General features: G+C 43.9%; 1 protein-coding gene and 1 long non-coding RNA gene across 4 annotated transcripts in view; one reads left to right on the top strand and one right to left on the bottom strand.

Moving 5' to 3' along the window:
• GALNT2 (polypeptide N-acetylgalactosaminyltransferase 2) overlaps nt 1–11,074 on the bottom strand; it is a 948,626-nt gene extending 937,552 nt beyond the window's left edge. The window contains exons 1-2 of one of the 2 annotated variants that reach the window (XM_085612020.1): nt 10,926–11,074; nt 7,631–7,694 (exon numbers count right to left, since the gene is read on the bottom strand). Coding sequence is in view for 1 of the 2 variants with exons in the window: in XM_085612019.1 (XP_085468145.1) it covers nt 3,069–3,179 (111 nt within the window). In the remaining variant the exon portion in view is untranslated. Of the gene's footprint in view, nt 1–3,068; nt 3,264–7,630; nt 7,695–10,925 lie in introns of those variants that run through there. The other variant, XM_085612019.1, reaches the window with a different exon arrangement.
• Nucleotides 11,075–11,173: 99 nt separating this feature from the next.
• LOC146821063 (uncharacterized) overlaps nt 11,174–15,840 on the top strand; it is a 61,183-nt gene continuing 56,516 nt past the window's right edge. For both annotated transcript variants that reach the window (XR_014963089.1, XR_014963090.1), the window contains exon 1: nt 11,174–11,303. This is a non-coding gene — a long non-coding RNA (uncharacterized LOC146821063). The remainder of the gene's footprint in view (nt 11,304–15,840) is intronic.

Consider the following 15,840-nt stretch of genomic DNA (forward strand, 5'->3'; position numbering starts at 1 on the left):
TTGAATGGAGTCCTGTCGAATTAGTAGTATTCTATTAATAGTGCTACACCACATATAAACTGCTAGGCAACAAAAACATGGTCCCAGTTAAGGAATTAGAGACTTGCAGTACGAGACTAGAGAGTACAGGAAAACTGAGAAACAACTGCTGACTTAGTCGATGAGAATGCTGAAACAGGAGGTCATGTGGATGTCTGAAGTGGTAAGGGCAGACAGGATGGCAGAACAGGCCTTTGCTGCAATTACACATACGGAAATTGGGGTAGAATTAGTGAACTCAAGGTAGGCCTTTCGATCAGGCTCTTGGGTAAATTGATCACTGACCCAAAATCTTTCCTAACTACCCTCAAGTTTTCAGATCTGAGACAATTATGGTAAGTACAGTCTGAGAGCTTTTAACTCCTCACAGATCCGTTCACTGCACCTCACAGAGCAACATTGCTCAAACTTGAACTGTACCCCGATAAACAGTCAGCAAAAACATCATTGCACAAAACAAAGAATCAAACGCTGAACAGATCTGACTGTAGTGTAATATTCTGTCGAAACCTGTAGATGAGAAATAAACAGAAAAAAAAGCATCTGGTTGCATACTCTGCTTCTGCGATAATTGTCATGGACACCTACCAAATACTATACAGGTGTATCTTAAAAAAGAGAAATCTGTCAATTACATGAGTAGACCAAGCTCCACTTACAACAGCGGGCAGCTCTAGTGAGCAACAATAAATCAGTGCAATGGCAGGGGCTGAATGAAATGCTTCGCCGGTATAGCAGTAATCTGGAGTGGACACAAAGCACTAATTTCATAAGTGCAGAAGTATCTACACTCCTGCTGTCTGCACTAACTCACGAACCAGATGCATCTCATTGCTAACATAGAATATTCCCAAACGAATGGATGTGCACAAGATGTTCCTTCACCCTTTTTCGGGGGCCCTGCCCATTGTGATGGATCCAGATGGGAAAGCCTCCTTCCATCCCTGATCCCGCTTGTGAACTCTCCTCCAACTCTGTCACCGGACTGATACAAATAGAACGGGGGAACCGAATACTTCCCATGAAAACATAAGTTTCTTACCAGAGATTATTTAAGTTTCTCTTTTTTCTATTAACCAATGACAGTTTAGTTAAAATACATTACGTTAAATTCAAAGCACTAAAATTGGAAGCCAACATGCTTGTAATCTGCAAAGATAAGCGTCAGTGAACCAGAAGAAAGGTCGGTTTAGTCCAGACACTGACATACATGCTAGGGTCATTTTAATGGGAAACAGATCCCAGAGCCAGAAAGACGTTTAGGGATCAGATGGATTCAGGATACGTTAGACAGTGGACATCTATCTTAAAATGATCTCGAACCTCGAAGAGACCAACGACCCACGTAGGGCCCGCAAAAGGAGGAAGAAAAGATCCCTGGAAAAAGTGGTAGAAGGCACAAGTCCCATCTTCTGCCTGTTCCTTTCTTCTTCGCCCACTACTCCTCCTCCTCCTCCACGCAGCTTGACTGGGACGTGGCTATTTCCAGTTGGGCAGAGAATGATCAACCGGCAACGGCTGTCTGCTTCGCACGCCCCCTTCCCGTGAGGTGACAGCAATCGTGGTCCAGTGCCACCCGGAACAAAGCCCCACTGAGCCGGTCAGACCGATTAGCGTCGTCTCTTCGCTATCCCAGAGGGCGCCTGGCAGATCTGCTGCCGGGCGGTTGTAACACGCACGGCTATCAGGTCACCGGTGGCACAGACATCGAGCCACCCACCAATCCCTGCACAGAATCGGAGGCTGTCGCCCATCAGGGAGGCCTCCGCAGCCCCCAAAATGCTTCACGCTTGGAGGGACTAGCCCACGTTTTACCGCCACTGGGGTAAAATTGAATGTTCCTGGTCTGTCACTTTAACATGATGCATCCTGTCCAAGGAGTGTTCATTTTAAAGATCAACTGTACCTCCTGCTAAACACCACCGAAACACAAACCGGGTGAGAAGTATAGACAAAAAACATGTCAGAATGTTTAATATAAGAAAGTACCAACTGACCAGGATTTTAAAAGGCAGGGATGGATATCACAAAGTGCAATAAGGGGCACGAACAGGACAAAAGTTGGAGACTAATGTAAGGGTCTAAAGGGTTGCAAAAAGCGGGGTAATCGAGTGGGTCCTTGCTTGATATATCTATTCTGCTAATCAATTTTGGGGTCTGTACGTTGCCATTAAGTTTGTTTAATTAGATCACCAATCTACTTTTTTGGGTGACCATAGCGTTTTATGAATATTTGCATTTCGTTCCATTCCACGCGTGTGCACACCATCGGAGCACAGATAAGCATTGTTGCATCGAGAATGACCATAGTATCAAGAGAGCTGCACGACAAACCACAGAGCACGCCAAATGCATTAAAGAGGATGCACAGGATATACAGAAGGGATTACAGAAAAAGACACAACAGGAATCCAAAACAGTACCACTACAGTGTGCTACCTGCAAAAGCCTGCATCCAACAAACCAGAGAGTTAAAGTGGGATGCCATCTGACAAATGCTGTGAAACAGTTTATGGTAAAGAGCCTTTGCTTGTACAAGAGAGGGGGCGGCTCAAATAAAGATCAAAGCATCACCAGCAAATAACAGTATCACAAACAGCCAAAGAGATCGCAAAGAATGCAAGTGACACATCAACCACGAAATAATAACATCACTATGGACACTGCAGATTAACCGTCGAATATGAGGAGTTAGCTTGGTGCAGGCGGTAGACGCCGGGTGATCATAGTGTCGCCGACAGCACTGTCGTGAATTATGGCTGCAGGAGGGAGTCTGTGAGGAATGAACGGGGGAAGAGGGAGCTGCGGCTTAGTGTGCAGCCAGCAGGAGTATTGCACAATGATAACGGGAACTGCGGAGCCTAGGGGCCGTGTGCCGCCGGAGAGGCAGCGGATGGTGGCGAGCAGACATGAGAAGGGCAGAAGGGGGAGGTAATTGGCAGCAGACTGCTGGAGGAGACGCTGTCAGCTGGAGCGCGAGGCACGGTGAGAAGCCACAGGGGGGAGCAAAAGCTGCTTTGCTTTCTTACCTTGTTGCTGCCGCCGCCGCTGGTACTCGCGACCCCCGAGTACATATAATAGGCGATGCCCAGCACCCAGAGCAGGGCGAAGCAGAGAAGGGCACGGGACTTCCTTCGCATGGTGCGGGCTGCGGACTCCTATACCCCGGCGCTGCCTCGTCCAGGCCGCGAGGAGGAGCAGGAAGCGAGCGGGGCACGGGGCAAAGGGCGAAGGAAGCCAACAGCCAATCGCAACCCGGAGGCGGAGCCAGCGAGTCTCCTTGGCGACCGCACGCCAACCAACCCTTCTGTTTCCCCGAAAGAGACGCAGCATCCACCTTACTAGGACCAGAGGCCATGCATACCGATGACAGTAGATCTAGCAGCCTCTTTTTGCAGCAGTAGTGATGATACCCGTGAACCATGAGAACAACAGACACAGTAACCATGCTTAAAAGCTTCAAAGACAGTGTGCATAGATGTCACAATGTCCCATGTCATGAGTTTTTAACATGGTTAAATCTATGCGATCCTAACCTACATTTTACTTTTTCAAGTAATGCCCAAATTGAATTTTCGGATATTATTATTAAACATGACTTGGGGATGTTAGCTGTCGATCTGTATACTAAACCAACAGCGCACATGGGCGTCCGCAGAAATTTTTCCAGGGGAGGGGGGGATGCTAACCTGGCAAATGAAGGGGCGTATCTAATGTTAATCAATATTGGTGGGGCTAAAATGGCAGACAATCGGGATCGGGTAATGCTCAGGCGAAGCTGAGAAAATAAAAGTGGTGAATTCTGCATTTCAGTTCAGTTCAGTTCAAAATCTTTATTTCGATGGTTTAAAAATCATCATAAAAAGTACATATTAAAAATACAGCAACATATACAGTTATACATATCATCAATATAAAAATAACCATCAGCCGAACTGTTACAATTCATTTAGGTGCAAATAGTGAATTAGTCTCTAGTACTCTAGAATTCTGCATTTAAAACTGGACAACAATTAGAGCACACATGAACCCTAAAATTACCCCCTGGTCCCTTAAAACTCATATATTACCAGATCCCTAAAATTAGCCCCGTGGCATCCCATAACCCATACCCGCCCTGACCCCTTGTAGTGAAGCAAAGACCGCCATGTCGTGGTTCAGAAATACTTTATTCCACAATAGCAATATGCATGAACAGGTGAGCGCCAGGATACACCTCCACTCAATCCCCAAGTCTAACCGCTACTGCCCAGAATCCGAATGTCACTCACCTAGTGACATTCCAAGCACGCACACTCTCACCTTAAAGGTATACCCATTCCGATTGACCATCAGACATTAAAGTAGGACACAACACCCCTAAAATTGTCCCCCTGGCACCCCAAAACCCATACCTACCCTGAACCCTAAAATTACCCTTGCCCCCCCAAAACTCATACCCGCCCTGAACCCTAAAATTACCCCCCTGGTACCCCAAAATCCATATCCACCCTGAAACCTAAAATTACCCCCTGGCACACCAACACCCATACCCACCTGGAACCCTAACATTACCGCCTGGCAGCTGGTACCCCAAAACCCATACCCACCCGGAACCCTAAAATTACCCCCTGGCACCCCAATCACTAACCCACCCTGAACCCTAAAATTACTCCCTGGCACCATAAAACCCACACCCAACCTGAACCCTAAAGTTACCCCCTGGCACCCCAGAAGCTGAACACTACAAGTTTACACTACATTTGCATATTCGGAGGGGACTGTCCTCCTTGTCATTTCCATGCATGTAAGTCTAGATCACCGTTCACTTAGAGTAACCTAGATATGCAGCCAGGAGGTAATGCTGAGGCTGTGGAATGCATTAAAGTTACTGGAACTTACTTAAAAACTGCTGCCTTCTCTTTGATACTATTCAGTGGAATTGGGCTGATCAGCAGCACTGTCTTCCTGGCATCCAGCCCCTCCCGAAGGTCACACTGTGTAGATCAGAGGTCTTCAAACTTTTTTAGGCCAAGCCCCCATGACAATATTGTTTAGGAGTGGAGGCCCCCCCAATCACTTACATTTCTGGAAGTTGGGATTTAACATCTTTGGCAACCATTTTTACCCCGAGGTGTTATCTGACAACTCATTTTCACAATTTCGAAACAACATTATCAGTGTTTTGTAAATTTAAGATTTGTGAGTTGTAAATCTGGCCAAAAATCACAGAACTCATGCAACACCATTTGAAGGGAAACTTCCTTTTGAGTGAAAACTGCCACAAGGTCAGTGCATGCAGCCCCAACTTTCAGGAGCCCATCTAGTACTGTGCAGCCTGATCCAGCAAATAATCAGAATGTTGGCAGACTTGGCAACCACATCATTCTCTGGGCAAGGTCTTTGCTCTGAAGATACAACTCAATCTATGGAACTTCCCACTGCCATATATGTTTATTTTGTACTATCCCACTAAAGCAGTATAGATGCCTTGGACCCTGGTGCAAACAATGAAAATGGCCTTCTGGGGGGGGAGGGGTATTTTGACAGACGATGACGAAAGAAAATTAAATAAATAATTAATTTTCACTCATCGTTGTCCATCGAAATCCCCCACCATCCCCACCGCTCTTACCTGGCTGCAGCTGCCGGATATAAATTAAGGCTGTTGCAGGCAGTTACTTGAAAGCACTATCACAAATGAACAGGAGGAAGTGAAAAACTGCAACAAATGGCCTAAATTTGCCTTGGTATTATGGGAAATACTTCGACAAAAGATAAAATGCAATGTCGCATAAGACTCTGAAATTGCCTGCATCACAGCAGATTTGCAGAATCCAAACTGCTGTTGGCTAAAACGCCAGGACTCCCAGAGATGAGACTCTCAACTGGGGCCTCTTGATAGCAAAGTGAAGGACACTAGGTCATCAACAATTGCACAGCGCAATTATGCTGTATGTAAGACCCCATATCGCTCTATCTTTTTCAGCATGTTTTCAGTTAATGGTTCCTTTTTGTCTGATCATCAGGGTGTTTCTCTGCTTTTAGAAACATTCTCAGGAAAGACAGCGTCACCTGGACCATGAGCGGCAGAGGTGACTCAGAAGCGCCTGTTTGTAAGTTAATAAAATGTCCTTGAGGAAAGAGAATGCAGGCACCTCCAGTATCTGCCACCATATAGTGGTTGTTTGTGTGATTTAACATCTATAAATAGATTTTGACTGGCTGATGCTACAAAAATCTGTTTGGCAAGCCCATCTACTGCTGCCTCTGCGACTAGCGTGACTAGTGCCATACAGCCTGTAGTTCTACAGTGGACTTTGTGGCACATGGCCCAATTGAGTGTCAACTTACCATGACTGCAGGACTGGAATCATCTGTAGTAACGGAGAACAGATCTAATTTTTCAACTGACAAGGGAGAGACAAAACCCAAAACTTATTGGAGGTTTAAGAGTTGAGGGGAGATCCCTCTCTGAGTTCTAAGGAGGGGGAGAAGTGTTGGGAGACTCAGTCAGTGTCAGACTGGAGTAGAAAAGGCCCAGATACCAAAATAAGAGGCCCCACTTTTCAACTGGGTTCATGAAGCAGAGATGAAAAAGAATGGGCAAGACTCGGAGAAAGAGAGAGAAGTGTAAGGTGGTGAACAGAAGAGGCGTGAGCTGGAATCAAGAGTAAGCAGCCTTGGTATTTGGCCACCCTGGTGTTCAGCAGTGCGGGTGGCAGATTCTAAGAAAAAAACATTGGGTCCCTAAAACTATTTATTTACTTCTTTACACATTAAGTACTGGAAATAGCACTGGAAACAGCACTTTAAGAAGACCAAAAGAGAAATGAAGAGTGGGAGGATCGAAAAGAAACATATTCTTCTTGGTTTTATGTAGTTTGTGCACATTGTACAGTAATTAAGCCAGATCCAGTGCAAGGACTGAGAAAAGTACCCCCGAATGATCTGGAAAGTAGACACCCCTTCCTCACAATCAGACAGCAGCTGTAGTTTTTTGGCCCTTATGTCAGCACTCAGAGCAGTGGATTCAACAAAAAGAGAACACCTACTCCATCAGAAAGATTCTGTCATGATTCGGCGTAATCACTCTTAAACACCAGGGTAAAGCTGGATTTTAGAAAGACCCACCCCTTTCCCGTGCTCCGGCACTTCCTTTGTCAGCATGTTTTACATGTTGGGTAATGTATTGTCTAAATACTCTGAGGTATTGTGTTATTTACAGTATGGTTTGATTCACACTGTTTATGATGTATGCTTTGATGAGCACTTTTGATGTTTGATGCGCTTTGTGTCTTATCATCCTTATAACATGACTCATTTGAACTCTAGGACTCATGTCACCTTTCAATGCGTAACGAAATGACACTCTGAGACTTTGTACACCTTTGGTTGCTTTTCCGTTTTTCCGCACACGGCGGAAACCGTGCAATTGCAGACTCAACCTACAATGAATAAAAGTGCTTCAACACGCACCTCCGTATGACGTGACGGTGTGCGCTAACACTGGGAGCGGCTGACTACAAAAGCCACACCCGGTGTTCTGGAAGGCGCTTTGCCTTCCGCTTGTTTTCCGAGCAGCATCATTGTTGAGCTCCTCGTGTCTTACCTGTTATCCTTGGGATCTCCGGTTTCTTCTGATCTTCAGATGCTTTCTCCTACGCGACATGACCCTGCGAAGAGAAAAGACAAGAGAAGGAGTTAAGTACTTTTTTATAATAAGGCGTCCGTCGCAAGACAGCTAATTGTGCTTAAACTATTTTTGGAACTTCTGCAATTTAAAGAAGAACTCTGATCTCAGCAATTAAAAAGAAATCGCACCGCATGAGAAAATTTACATTGAAGGAAAGAACAAAAACTTGTGTATTATGTGTATTGAAAGTACTTAGTAAGATATGTTTAATTCCTAGAAAGGAATACGTAGAATTTTGTGGCATATTTTCTGTTTTATCTCTTGGTAATTAGTCAGGCAAATACTTTTGAGAAGCAAGACCAGCTCCATGAATTACAAGTGAGTTGAAAACAAATGATAAAAACCACATATATAGGATTGTGAGAAATAGAAGGGTAATTTGTTGTTTTGCTTTACAGTTCAACGATAATACCATCTATGAACCTCGTTCAAGAGATCGCCTGACTTCCTCTTCCTCTAACAACCAAGAATAGACATACTGGATGTAGGCCATTCACACTCTGATCGCAGGTAGGCCCAGAGATAGAATTTTAAGAAAACGTAGACAGTACAAAAGTAGTGAAGGTAAAAGGTTTAAAGGAAACTTAAAAGTCTGACGCAACCTTGCTTGTTTCGCAGGTCGACAGCAAGTTTTCAACCACGTCCAGTATCCGGCCTTCCTCCCTTATTTCTAATTTGTATCTTGTTGTAGTTTACAATCACAAGTTTTAAGTTAGATTTTTGGGAAGTTGGTCCCTTGCGTCCCTGCGAAAAATCCACTGCGTCGTCACAGGAAATTTTAAGGTAAGTGACGACGTAGTATCTTGACAGCTTCAGTACGAAATCATTGGTAATAGTAAGCAGTACACAATATAGTTAGTTAGTCTCAGATCATCACTCGGCCTCTCAAGTAATGTTACTTGCACTTGTAATCACAGTCATACTCATAATCGGTTAGCCTCACAAAAAAATTCCAGTGATGTACAACGCACGCCACTCTCTGGCCTGGTAGAAGTATCAAATTAGCTTCAGTTTCAGAGCGGATTCGGAGCACAGCAGAAGGGGTGGTGAAAATATATTTAGTCTCAGATCAGAGGCGCAACTAGAGCCCAAATTTCGGGGGGGTAGACTACTACATATTTCGGGGGTGGGGAGTCTAATTCTTCCAGCAATAGGCACAGTGGAGATGAAGGGGTGAAAAAACAACAAAGCCTCACAAAAAGCCTCGTTAACACGTAAATGGTCTTTTAAAGACCTGTGAAGTACTCGGGTGCCGCTGCAAACAAGACGGTCACCAGCCCGGGCTGACACACACGAGTGGGGGTGCAAGGAGGAGCGCTCTGGGGGGAGGGGCAAGCGCCCCTACTTGCCCCTCCCTGCGGACGCCCATGACAGCGCATAATACATTATTACATTACGACAGCTTTCACCCTATAGCCCAGAAAGACAGTATTCCGTTTGGACAGTTACTGCGCTGTAGTAATCAAGTCCATTCAGTAGTGATGATTTAAATAGGTTTATTGGAAGATGGTACAGGATCACAAGTAGATTAGATAAAGATAGAATAAAGACCAAGTCTAGATCAGATAAAGACCCCACCAGGAGCAGCCAGCAGGCAGCTCAGCCCCAGTCAACTGACATTACTCACTGGAGATTCCCAACATTCTGACTACATCATCACATGAACATTCCACTGGTGGTAGACTGGCATTGCATAAACATTAGCAGGATATAACATATCTCCCTTTCTTTACCGAAAAATAGAAAACTAGAAACATAAGAGAAAACCTGAAAATGTGTCAGCAAAGTGATTATAGAAAACAAGGAGAACAACGATCATAGAAAACAGTGTGAGAACAACCATGGAGAAAATAACCTGAAAGAAAATAAGAAACAGAGAAAACTCCAACATAGAAACCAACATAGAAAACAACGATAGAAACATCATCCCATCTTGAAACGAGAAAAGAAACGAATATAGAAACTCCAAAAGACTGCCCCAATACATACCCACTGGCCAGAACAGGAATGTAAGAAGGCAGAAGAGGAATGAACCAACAAAACTTAGAGCTACAGGATGTGGAAAACACAAAGAAAGAAAACACGGTAAAAACCTAGAAAATGCAGAATCCACAAAAAACACAAGAACTCAGAAGGAAACAGAAAAGAACATAGAAACAAGAAAGAGAAATACAAGAGTAATTTCCCTTCTAAACACCACCATCTTAAAGCAATGACAAAAATTGTAATGCAAAGATAACAGTGCAAAATAGCAAATAAGATATGATATATCAACAAAACATACTTAGCATTGAAAATATGAAATGCATTCAAATAAAGTATAGACCTAAGCTAAGTATGTGAACTAAACTGGATGGGTAAGAACCCTTGACAAATCTCTTCAAAATAGCGATGTGTTGTGCACAAAACTGGAAACACTACCTACACTAAAATAAATGTAAAAACAAACATTGTGTGGGAAACCCCACCGTGCACCGAAGACGTAACTGTGTTCAGGTCGAAACCCACACTTATGCAACAGGACTGAAACCCTTACATAAAATTGACAGTGTGTGAGTCGGAACCCCCACATATGCAACCGGACTGAAACCCTTGCAATAGAATTGACAGTGTTTGGGTCGGAACCCACACTTATGCAACCGGACTAAAACCCTTGCATAAAATTGACAATGTTTTGAGTCGGAACCCATAAAATTGATTCATGCGAAAGGACTGTAACCTTTGCATAGATACACCTTGTAGACAGGTAGATTCGAAAGCGTACTGGTAAAACCCGTAAATTGATTTATGCGGAAACACAGTAACCTACGCATAATTGCCCGTGTCATGGACTAGTTGAAAATGGAACAAAACCCCTTTACAACATGTATGACAATAAAAGCTAGTAGTACATTTGTTAACGTTCCATATGACAGTCTGTCAAGATGTGTGCAACCTCTAAAAGAACTAGTGACAATGCAAAACCCGCATACCTTTGTGACAAAAGGATGGCTGTCTTTGACTAAGCTTGATGTAAGAAAGAGAACGTGGATTAAAATACATTCAATATAAATATATATAGAAAAGCTTAAAAAGAAGGTTTCACAATGTTTAACATTACACGCTGCACTCGAGTACATGAATGCCACCACCAAAAAAAACAAGTCACTGTTGATAATCGAATGAGACTTGGTTCCGATAACCCTTGCGATAGCAGGTTTTAGCCCATTACCTTCTTGTTGAAGAAACATAAAACGCTGAAAGAACCTAAAACTTCTGTCAGCTGATAGAGTTCAAACCTCCAACCTCACGGAGATCCACGAGCCAACATAATGTTAAACAGAACATGTAATTACTGCTCCCATGATCGCTCTGCTAACCACATAGAGCTTGAATAAACTTTATTAAAACCTAAACTGACAAACGTGGTTGGCAGAAAAACGGTGTAATATGACAGAATTGAAGAAGTACAGAGTTCCGGTTGAAGCACAAAATGGCGGCACGTAAATTGACGTAAAGCCGGGTGGCTCAACGCACGTCCTTGCTGCAGAGCGTCCCTCATCAGCTAACAAAACAACGTAGGAAGAGTTCCGAAGCTGACGAGAAAGAGGTGAGATCGCGTGCACAAACGAACGCACGCTCTTGATTTCTTTCAAATAAAATAATGTTAAACTGCCATCCCATCGAAATAAAAAAAAAAAACAATGGCCCACCTTCCAAATCGAAACACCTTCAAAATAGACAGCGCCGGGTAAAACACAGGAAAAACAAAAACAATGTCACACACCATATTGTTTGAAAATTGCTCTTCTGCATGTCAGGCTGAAACGCATAACCCTTTCATGAAGTTTTCTCGAGTGTAGTTAAGCAGGCAAAATGTTCCCAAACACGTTAACTTGCCCAAACCGAAAGTTATCTCCCGATCTCAATGGACAAAAAAAAACTGAACTGAAGTTGCCAGGAAGGTAGCAAGCAGATGCCACAACCACTCAGAGGGGATTGAAAACCGTCCCGTGGTGCAACACTGAAAACAGGAAAACATCCAAAACATCCACTTGCCTTGGTAAACGAAACCGAGCTTTTAAAATTAGAAACATCCTTATCTCTCACTGGTGTTCCTGCTAGGTCGCTATCCATGGAAGGGTAGACGGATTTGGAGCAAGGCACATGTCCATGTAAATCTTGATGTGTGCTGCGCCCATGTAGATAGTAGACATGTAAAAGTAATATCCAAACAATAGACTTTCTTCGCAGGTGCAATATTTTTGATTGCTTGTGACATCGTTGCATTTGAAATACAGTTAGAGTTGAACAGGTTTGAACACACACCATAGGCATAGAAGAAACAGAGTTTTCTTGTCGTAGTGTGGACAGCAGGCAGAGGCAGGAGCTGCTAAAAGAGTTGAAATGGTACTTTGGTACCTTGAATTGAAGACACTCTGCGCTGTGACGGTTGGAACTGGCAATTTGAATTGTAAACACACGTGCTGTGCTGACAGGAACTGGAGTTTTGAATTGAAAGTACAGCAAAAGACATGTAGCAATAGCTCTGGAAAGTAGATACCCAAGACTGAGTGTAGACTTCTCAGGCGGTTTTCCTCACAGGAACAACTGGCAGACAGTATTTCCCATACGTTAGGCTTACCCTCACATGAAGGCGCAGCATCGATAGAAGACGTTGAAAATGTTGGCAGGCTTACTCTCACTGAGGGCACAGCACTTGCGCAGACACAAAGGAACAACTGGCAGAGTGGTAGTGGGCGACCGATGGGAGGTCACTGGTGGGGTCAAGATGCCAGTTGAGATGACTTGAGTTGAGTTGATATTTTGAAGTTGCTTGAAGATCTTGTAGAGGTGACAGGAGTAGGTCCTTGAAGTAAAATCGTCGCCAAAATTCTGTAGTAATCAGGTCCATTCAGTAGTGATGATTTAAATAGGTTTATTGGAAGATGGTACAGGATCACAAGTAGATTAGATAAAGATAGAATAAAGACCAAGTCTAGATCAGATAAAGACCCCACCAGGAGCAGCCAGCAGGCAGCTCAGCCCCAGTCAACTGACATTACTCACTGGAGATTCCCAACATTCTGACTACATCATCACATGAACATTCCACTGGTGGTAGACTGGCATTGCATAAACATTAGCAGGATATAACATGCGCTTGCGCAGAAACTGCACAAACATTTGTGACTTTGACGCAAAGGCAGAAGCCATGAAAGACAAATTTCTGGCAAGAGGGTATCCGCGCCGGCTGGTGCGACACTCATATAAGAGAGACAGATTTTTTGATAGACAACATCTATTAACAAATACTAAACAGAAGAACAACTCAGAACTGGTGTTCGTCACACGACACTCCATGCCAAACACACAAATTAGGCAAATAATTTGCTCAAATTTGCAGAGTCCAGTGCTTAATTTGTGCCGGTGCTTGCTGGTGCTTAGCACCGGCACCTTTTTATCAGGGCCGGGTCTACACTGCCACTGCCAACTTACTTCACCGACACGACTTCACTGCACTGCACTGCAGTCTGCACGTCATGGTCAAAGTAAATTAAATATTATTGCCTTACTGCAGTGCTGTTCACTTCACAGACAGTTCCAGAGTCCTCTCCTCGATGAAGAAGAGTGTTTCTCTGCCGTGCTGCTGCGAGAGCGAGCCCGATAACTTCATTTCCATAATGCAAATGAATGTGCTTTCAGTGTTGCTGGAGGTGGGCGGGCCACTGATTGGGCTACATTTGGTACTATAGGGCAGGGGGCTGCGGCAACGTGCCGTGCGTAACTTTTTTTAATTCCAGAGACGTGGACAACACCCCAGCACACACGTACTGGACGAGTCACCAGCACCCGTTAATACGACATAGAGGCGGGAACTTTGAAGCAGCAGGCAGCCTCTTAGTAAGTCAGTGCCATCAGCAGTAACCGAAGTAAGTAAAAAAAACAATGCTGCTCCTTTTACTGGTGCGTAGGCACGGTCACCTGAACCGAGTCAGAGGCCCCAGGAATCATGCCATGAGCACAGTGGTCGAAGTGTGCGGGATCGGCCGGGCGCGGCGTGCCGCCACTTTGATTCCAGGGATTCCGTTCCTCTACTTATTTATTTTGAAAATGCGTCCCAGGACGCAAGCCTATAAGTAAAGCTCGGAGTTCCATGCGTTCGTGACGCGGCAGAGAACAGTAACAGGACTCTTACCTCTCTTTCAGTGTAGCAGTTTGGTCTTACTGAAAACCGTGACTCCAAAACGGGGTTCTCACTCTCTTTCCTCTCCTTTCTTTTATTTGCTCCACTGTGAAATGGATCCAAAAAAAAAAAACACTTTTGCAGGAAATGTCGTATTTTTCTGACATTTTAATTTCAAAGTGCAGCATTGGTAATAAAAGGTTAAACGTATGAAAAATAAGTAGATAAAGTAAGACAGAGTGGTAGCAAACTGGCCAGATTGATTTTATTCACATCCAAACACATTAGCACCACTTTTACAGAGTTTGCCAGTGAAGCGCTATTTTTGCTTTCTTGTCTTTGTTTTCCCTGGGCTTGCAACTAGTGCACCAATCCCGGAGGTACTACAATGTGTGGATTGGAAAACAAAATGTGTACTGCGGCTCTGCTTCCAGGGATGTGGTCTTTTGACCATACTGCTTATGTAAGGATATAAGCAATGGATATTGAAATGGGTCCATTCATGCAAAAGAACTCACTGATTTCTGAATAGTGAGTGTAAAAGCGTTAAGGTAACCATGTTGTTCCTGCTTACATTTCACTTGGTTTGCTAAATTTTGCATTCCTTATGAGTGAGGATGTTGTTACTTTTTCTTTGTAGGTCGCATATTGCTCTTGTCTAGTGCGTAATTTAAATTGAGCCGCATCCAGGTGTTTATATCTGGCAACAATTGGGTTGTAGCTAAAGGCAGTGTGAGTTTTTCTCAGTGGGCAGTATGGTTCAGTAGGGGAGAGGATGTGGCACTATGGCCAGAGCTGCTTAATTTGGAACTGGGGAACCAGGTTCTGCCTTAATGACCAGTCCACCAGACCACTCTCCTGAGGGAGCACAATCCCATGCTAGACCTTAGAAGCTCTCGCAAGTCCTTAGAAGCTCTGGTGTCTTAGCACCAGCAGGTGGAACCTAGCATGGCAAATGTAAGTTAACCTTCAAGGCTTGTCCACCACAAACCTTACAGAGAAGTTCACCTCCAGTCTTGCGGGCAGGCCTATGAAGCAGCACACCCTAGAACAACAGTGACTCTGTCACTAAGGTCACAGGACCCTTGAGAAGGGCCAGCTTTAGAGCAGTGCAACTGGTGTGACCACACCAGGTGCTGACTTTGGGTGGAGGCATTATGTTTGCAAGTATGTTATGGTTATAAAAGCGCTCATTGCCTCCTTCCTGGCCTCCAGCAATTTTCAGCAACAATAAAAATGTCATGATGACTCTGGTGATTAATGTTCTTCCTAGAGAGAGATCGGAATGTTGCCTAGTGCAAGTTTTAACTCATGGAAAGGTAGCTCAGAGGGTTAATGTGCCTGAGGCAAAGAACATGTACCATGCAGATCACACAGTGCACATCATGTAAATAGGTCAGTGGGCTACTGCTTTTGTCAGAGAGATCCTTTTGTGACTTGCAGTTTATAAGTTAAAATCCTAACATAGAACAGTTAGCTATTAACTGCCATCTAAGAGCTGCATGTATAAATTAGTGCATTATGTTTCCCCCCCTCAGTCTTTGATTATCCTAATGTTGCAAAAAGTGCTCTTTTGGACAGATATCAATTCTGATTATTAAAGAGAACCCCCAACCATGGTATTACGTTTTAAATTCTTAGTTTGTGTTTCTCCAGACCAATCACTATTAAACTATACGGCCTACTAGTATGGTTGTCATTTGACTCCTTTAACTTGTAATCCTTAGTCTTTTTTTTTTTTTTTTTTTTTTTTTTTTAAAGTTTTTATTGAACAGTAATTCGATTACAAGCACGGGCCTACAACCACCAGGGCCGGCCGCTAAGTACAGAATAAAATATACATTTATCAAAGCTGCAGTCGGTTCCCGGGGCTCGGCCCCGTAGTGACTCCGGATAGTTCTAAAGGAACAGGAGACTTAAGTCCAACAAACACAAAAAACTAAAGGAAAAACAAAAGGCG

The sequence above is a fragment of the Triturus cristatus genome, chromosome 6, assembly GCF_964204655.1.
Source record: "Triturus cristatus chromosome 6, aTriCri1.1, whole genome shotgun sequence".
NCBI lineage: Eukaryota > Metazoa > Chordata > Amphibia > Caudata > Salamandridae > Triturus > Triturus cristatus.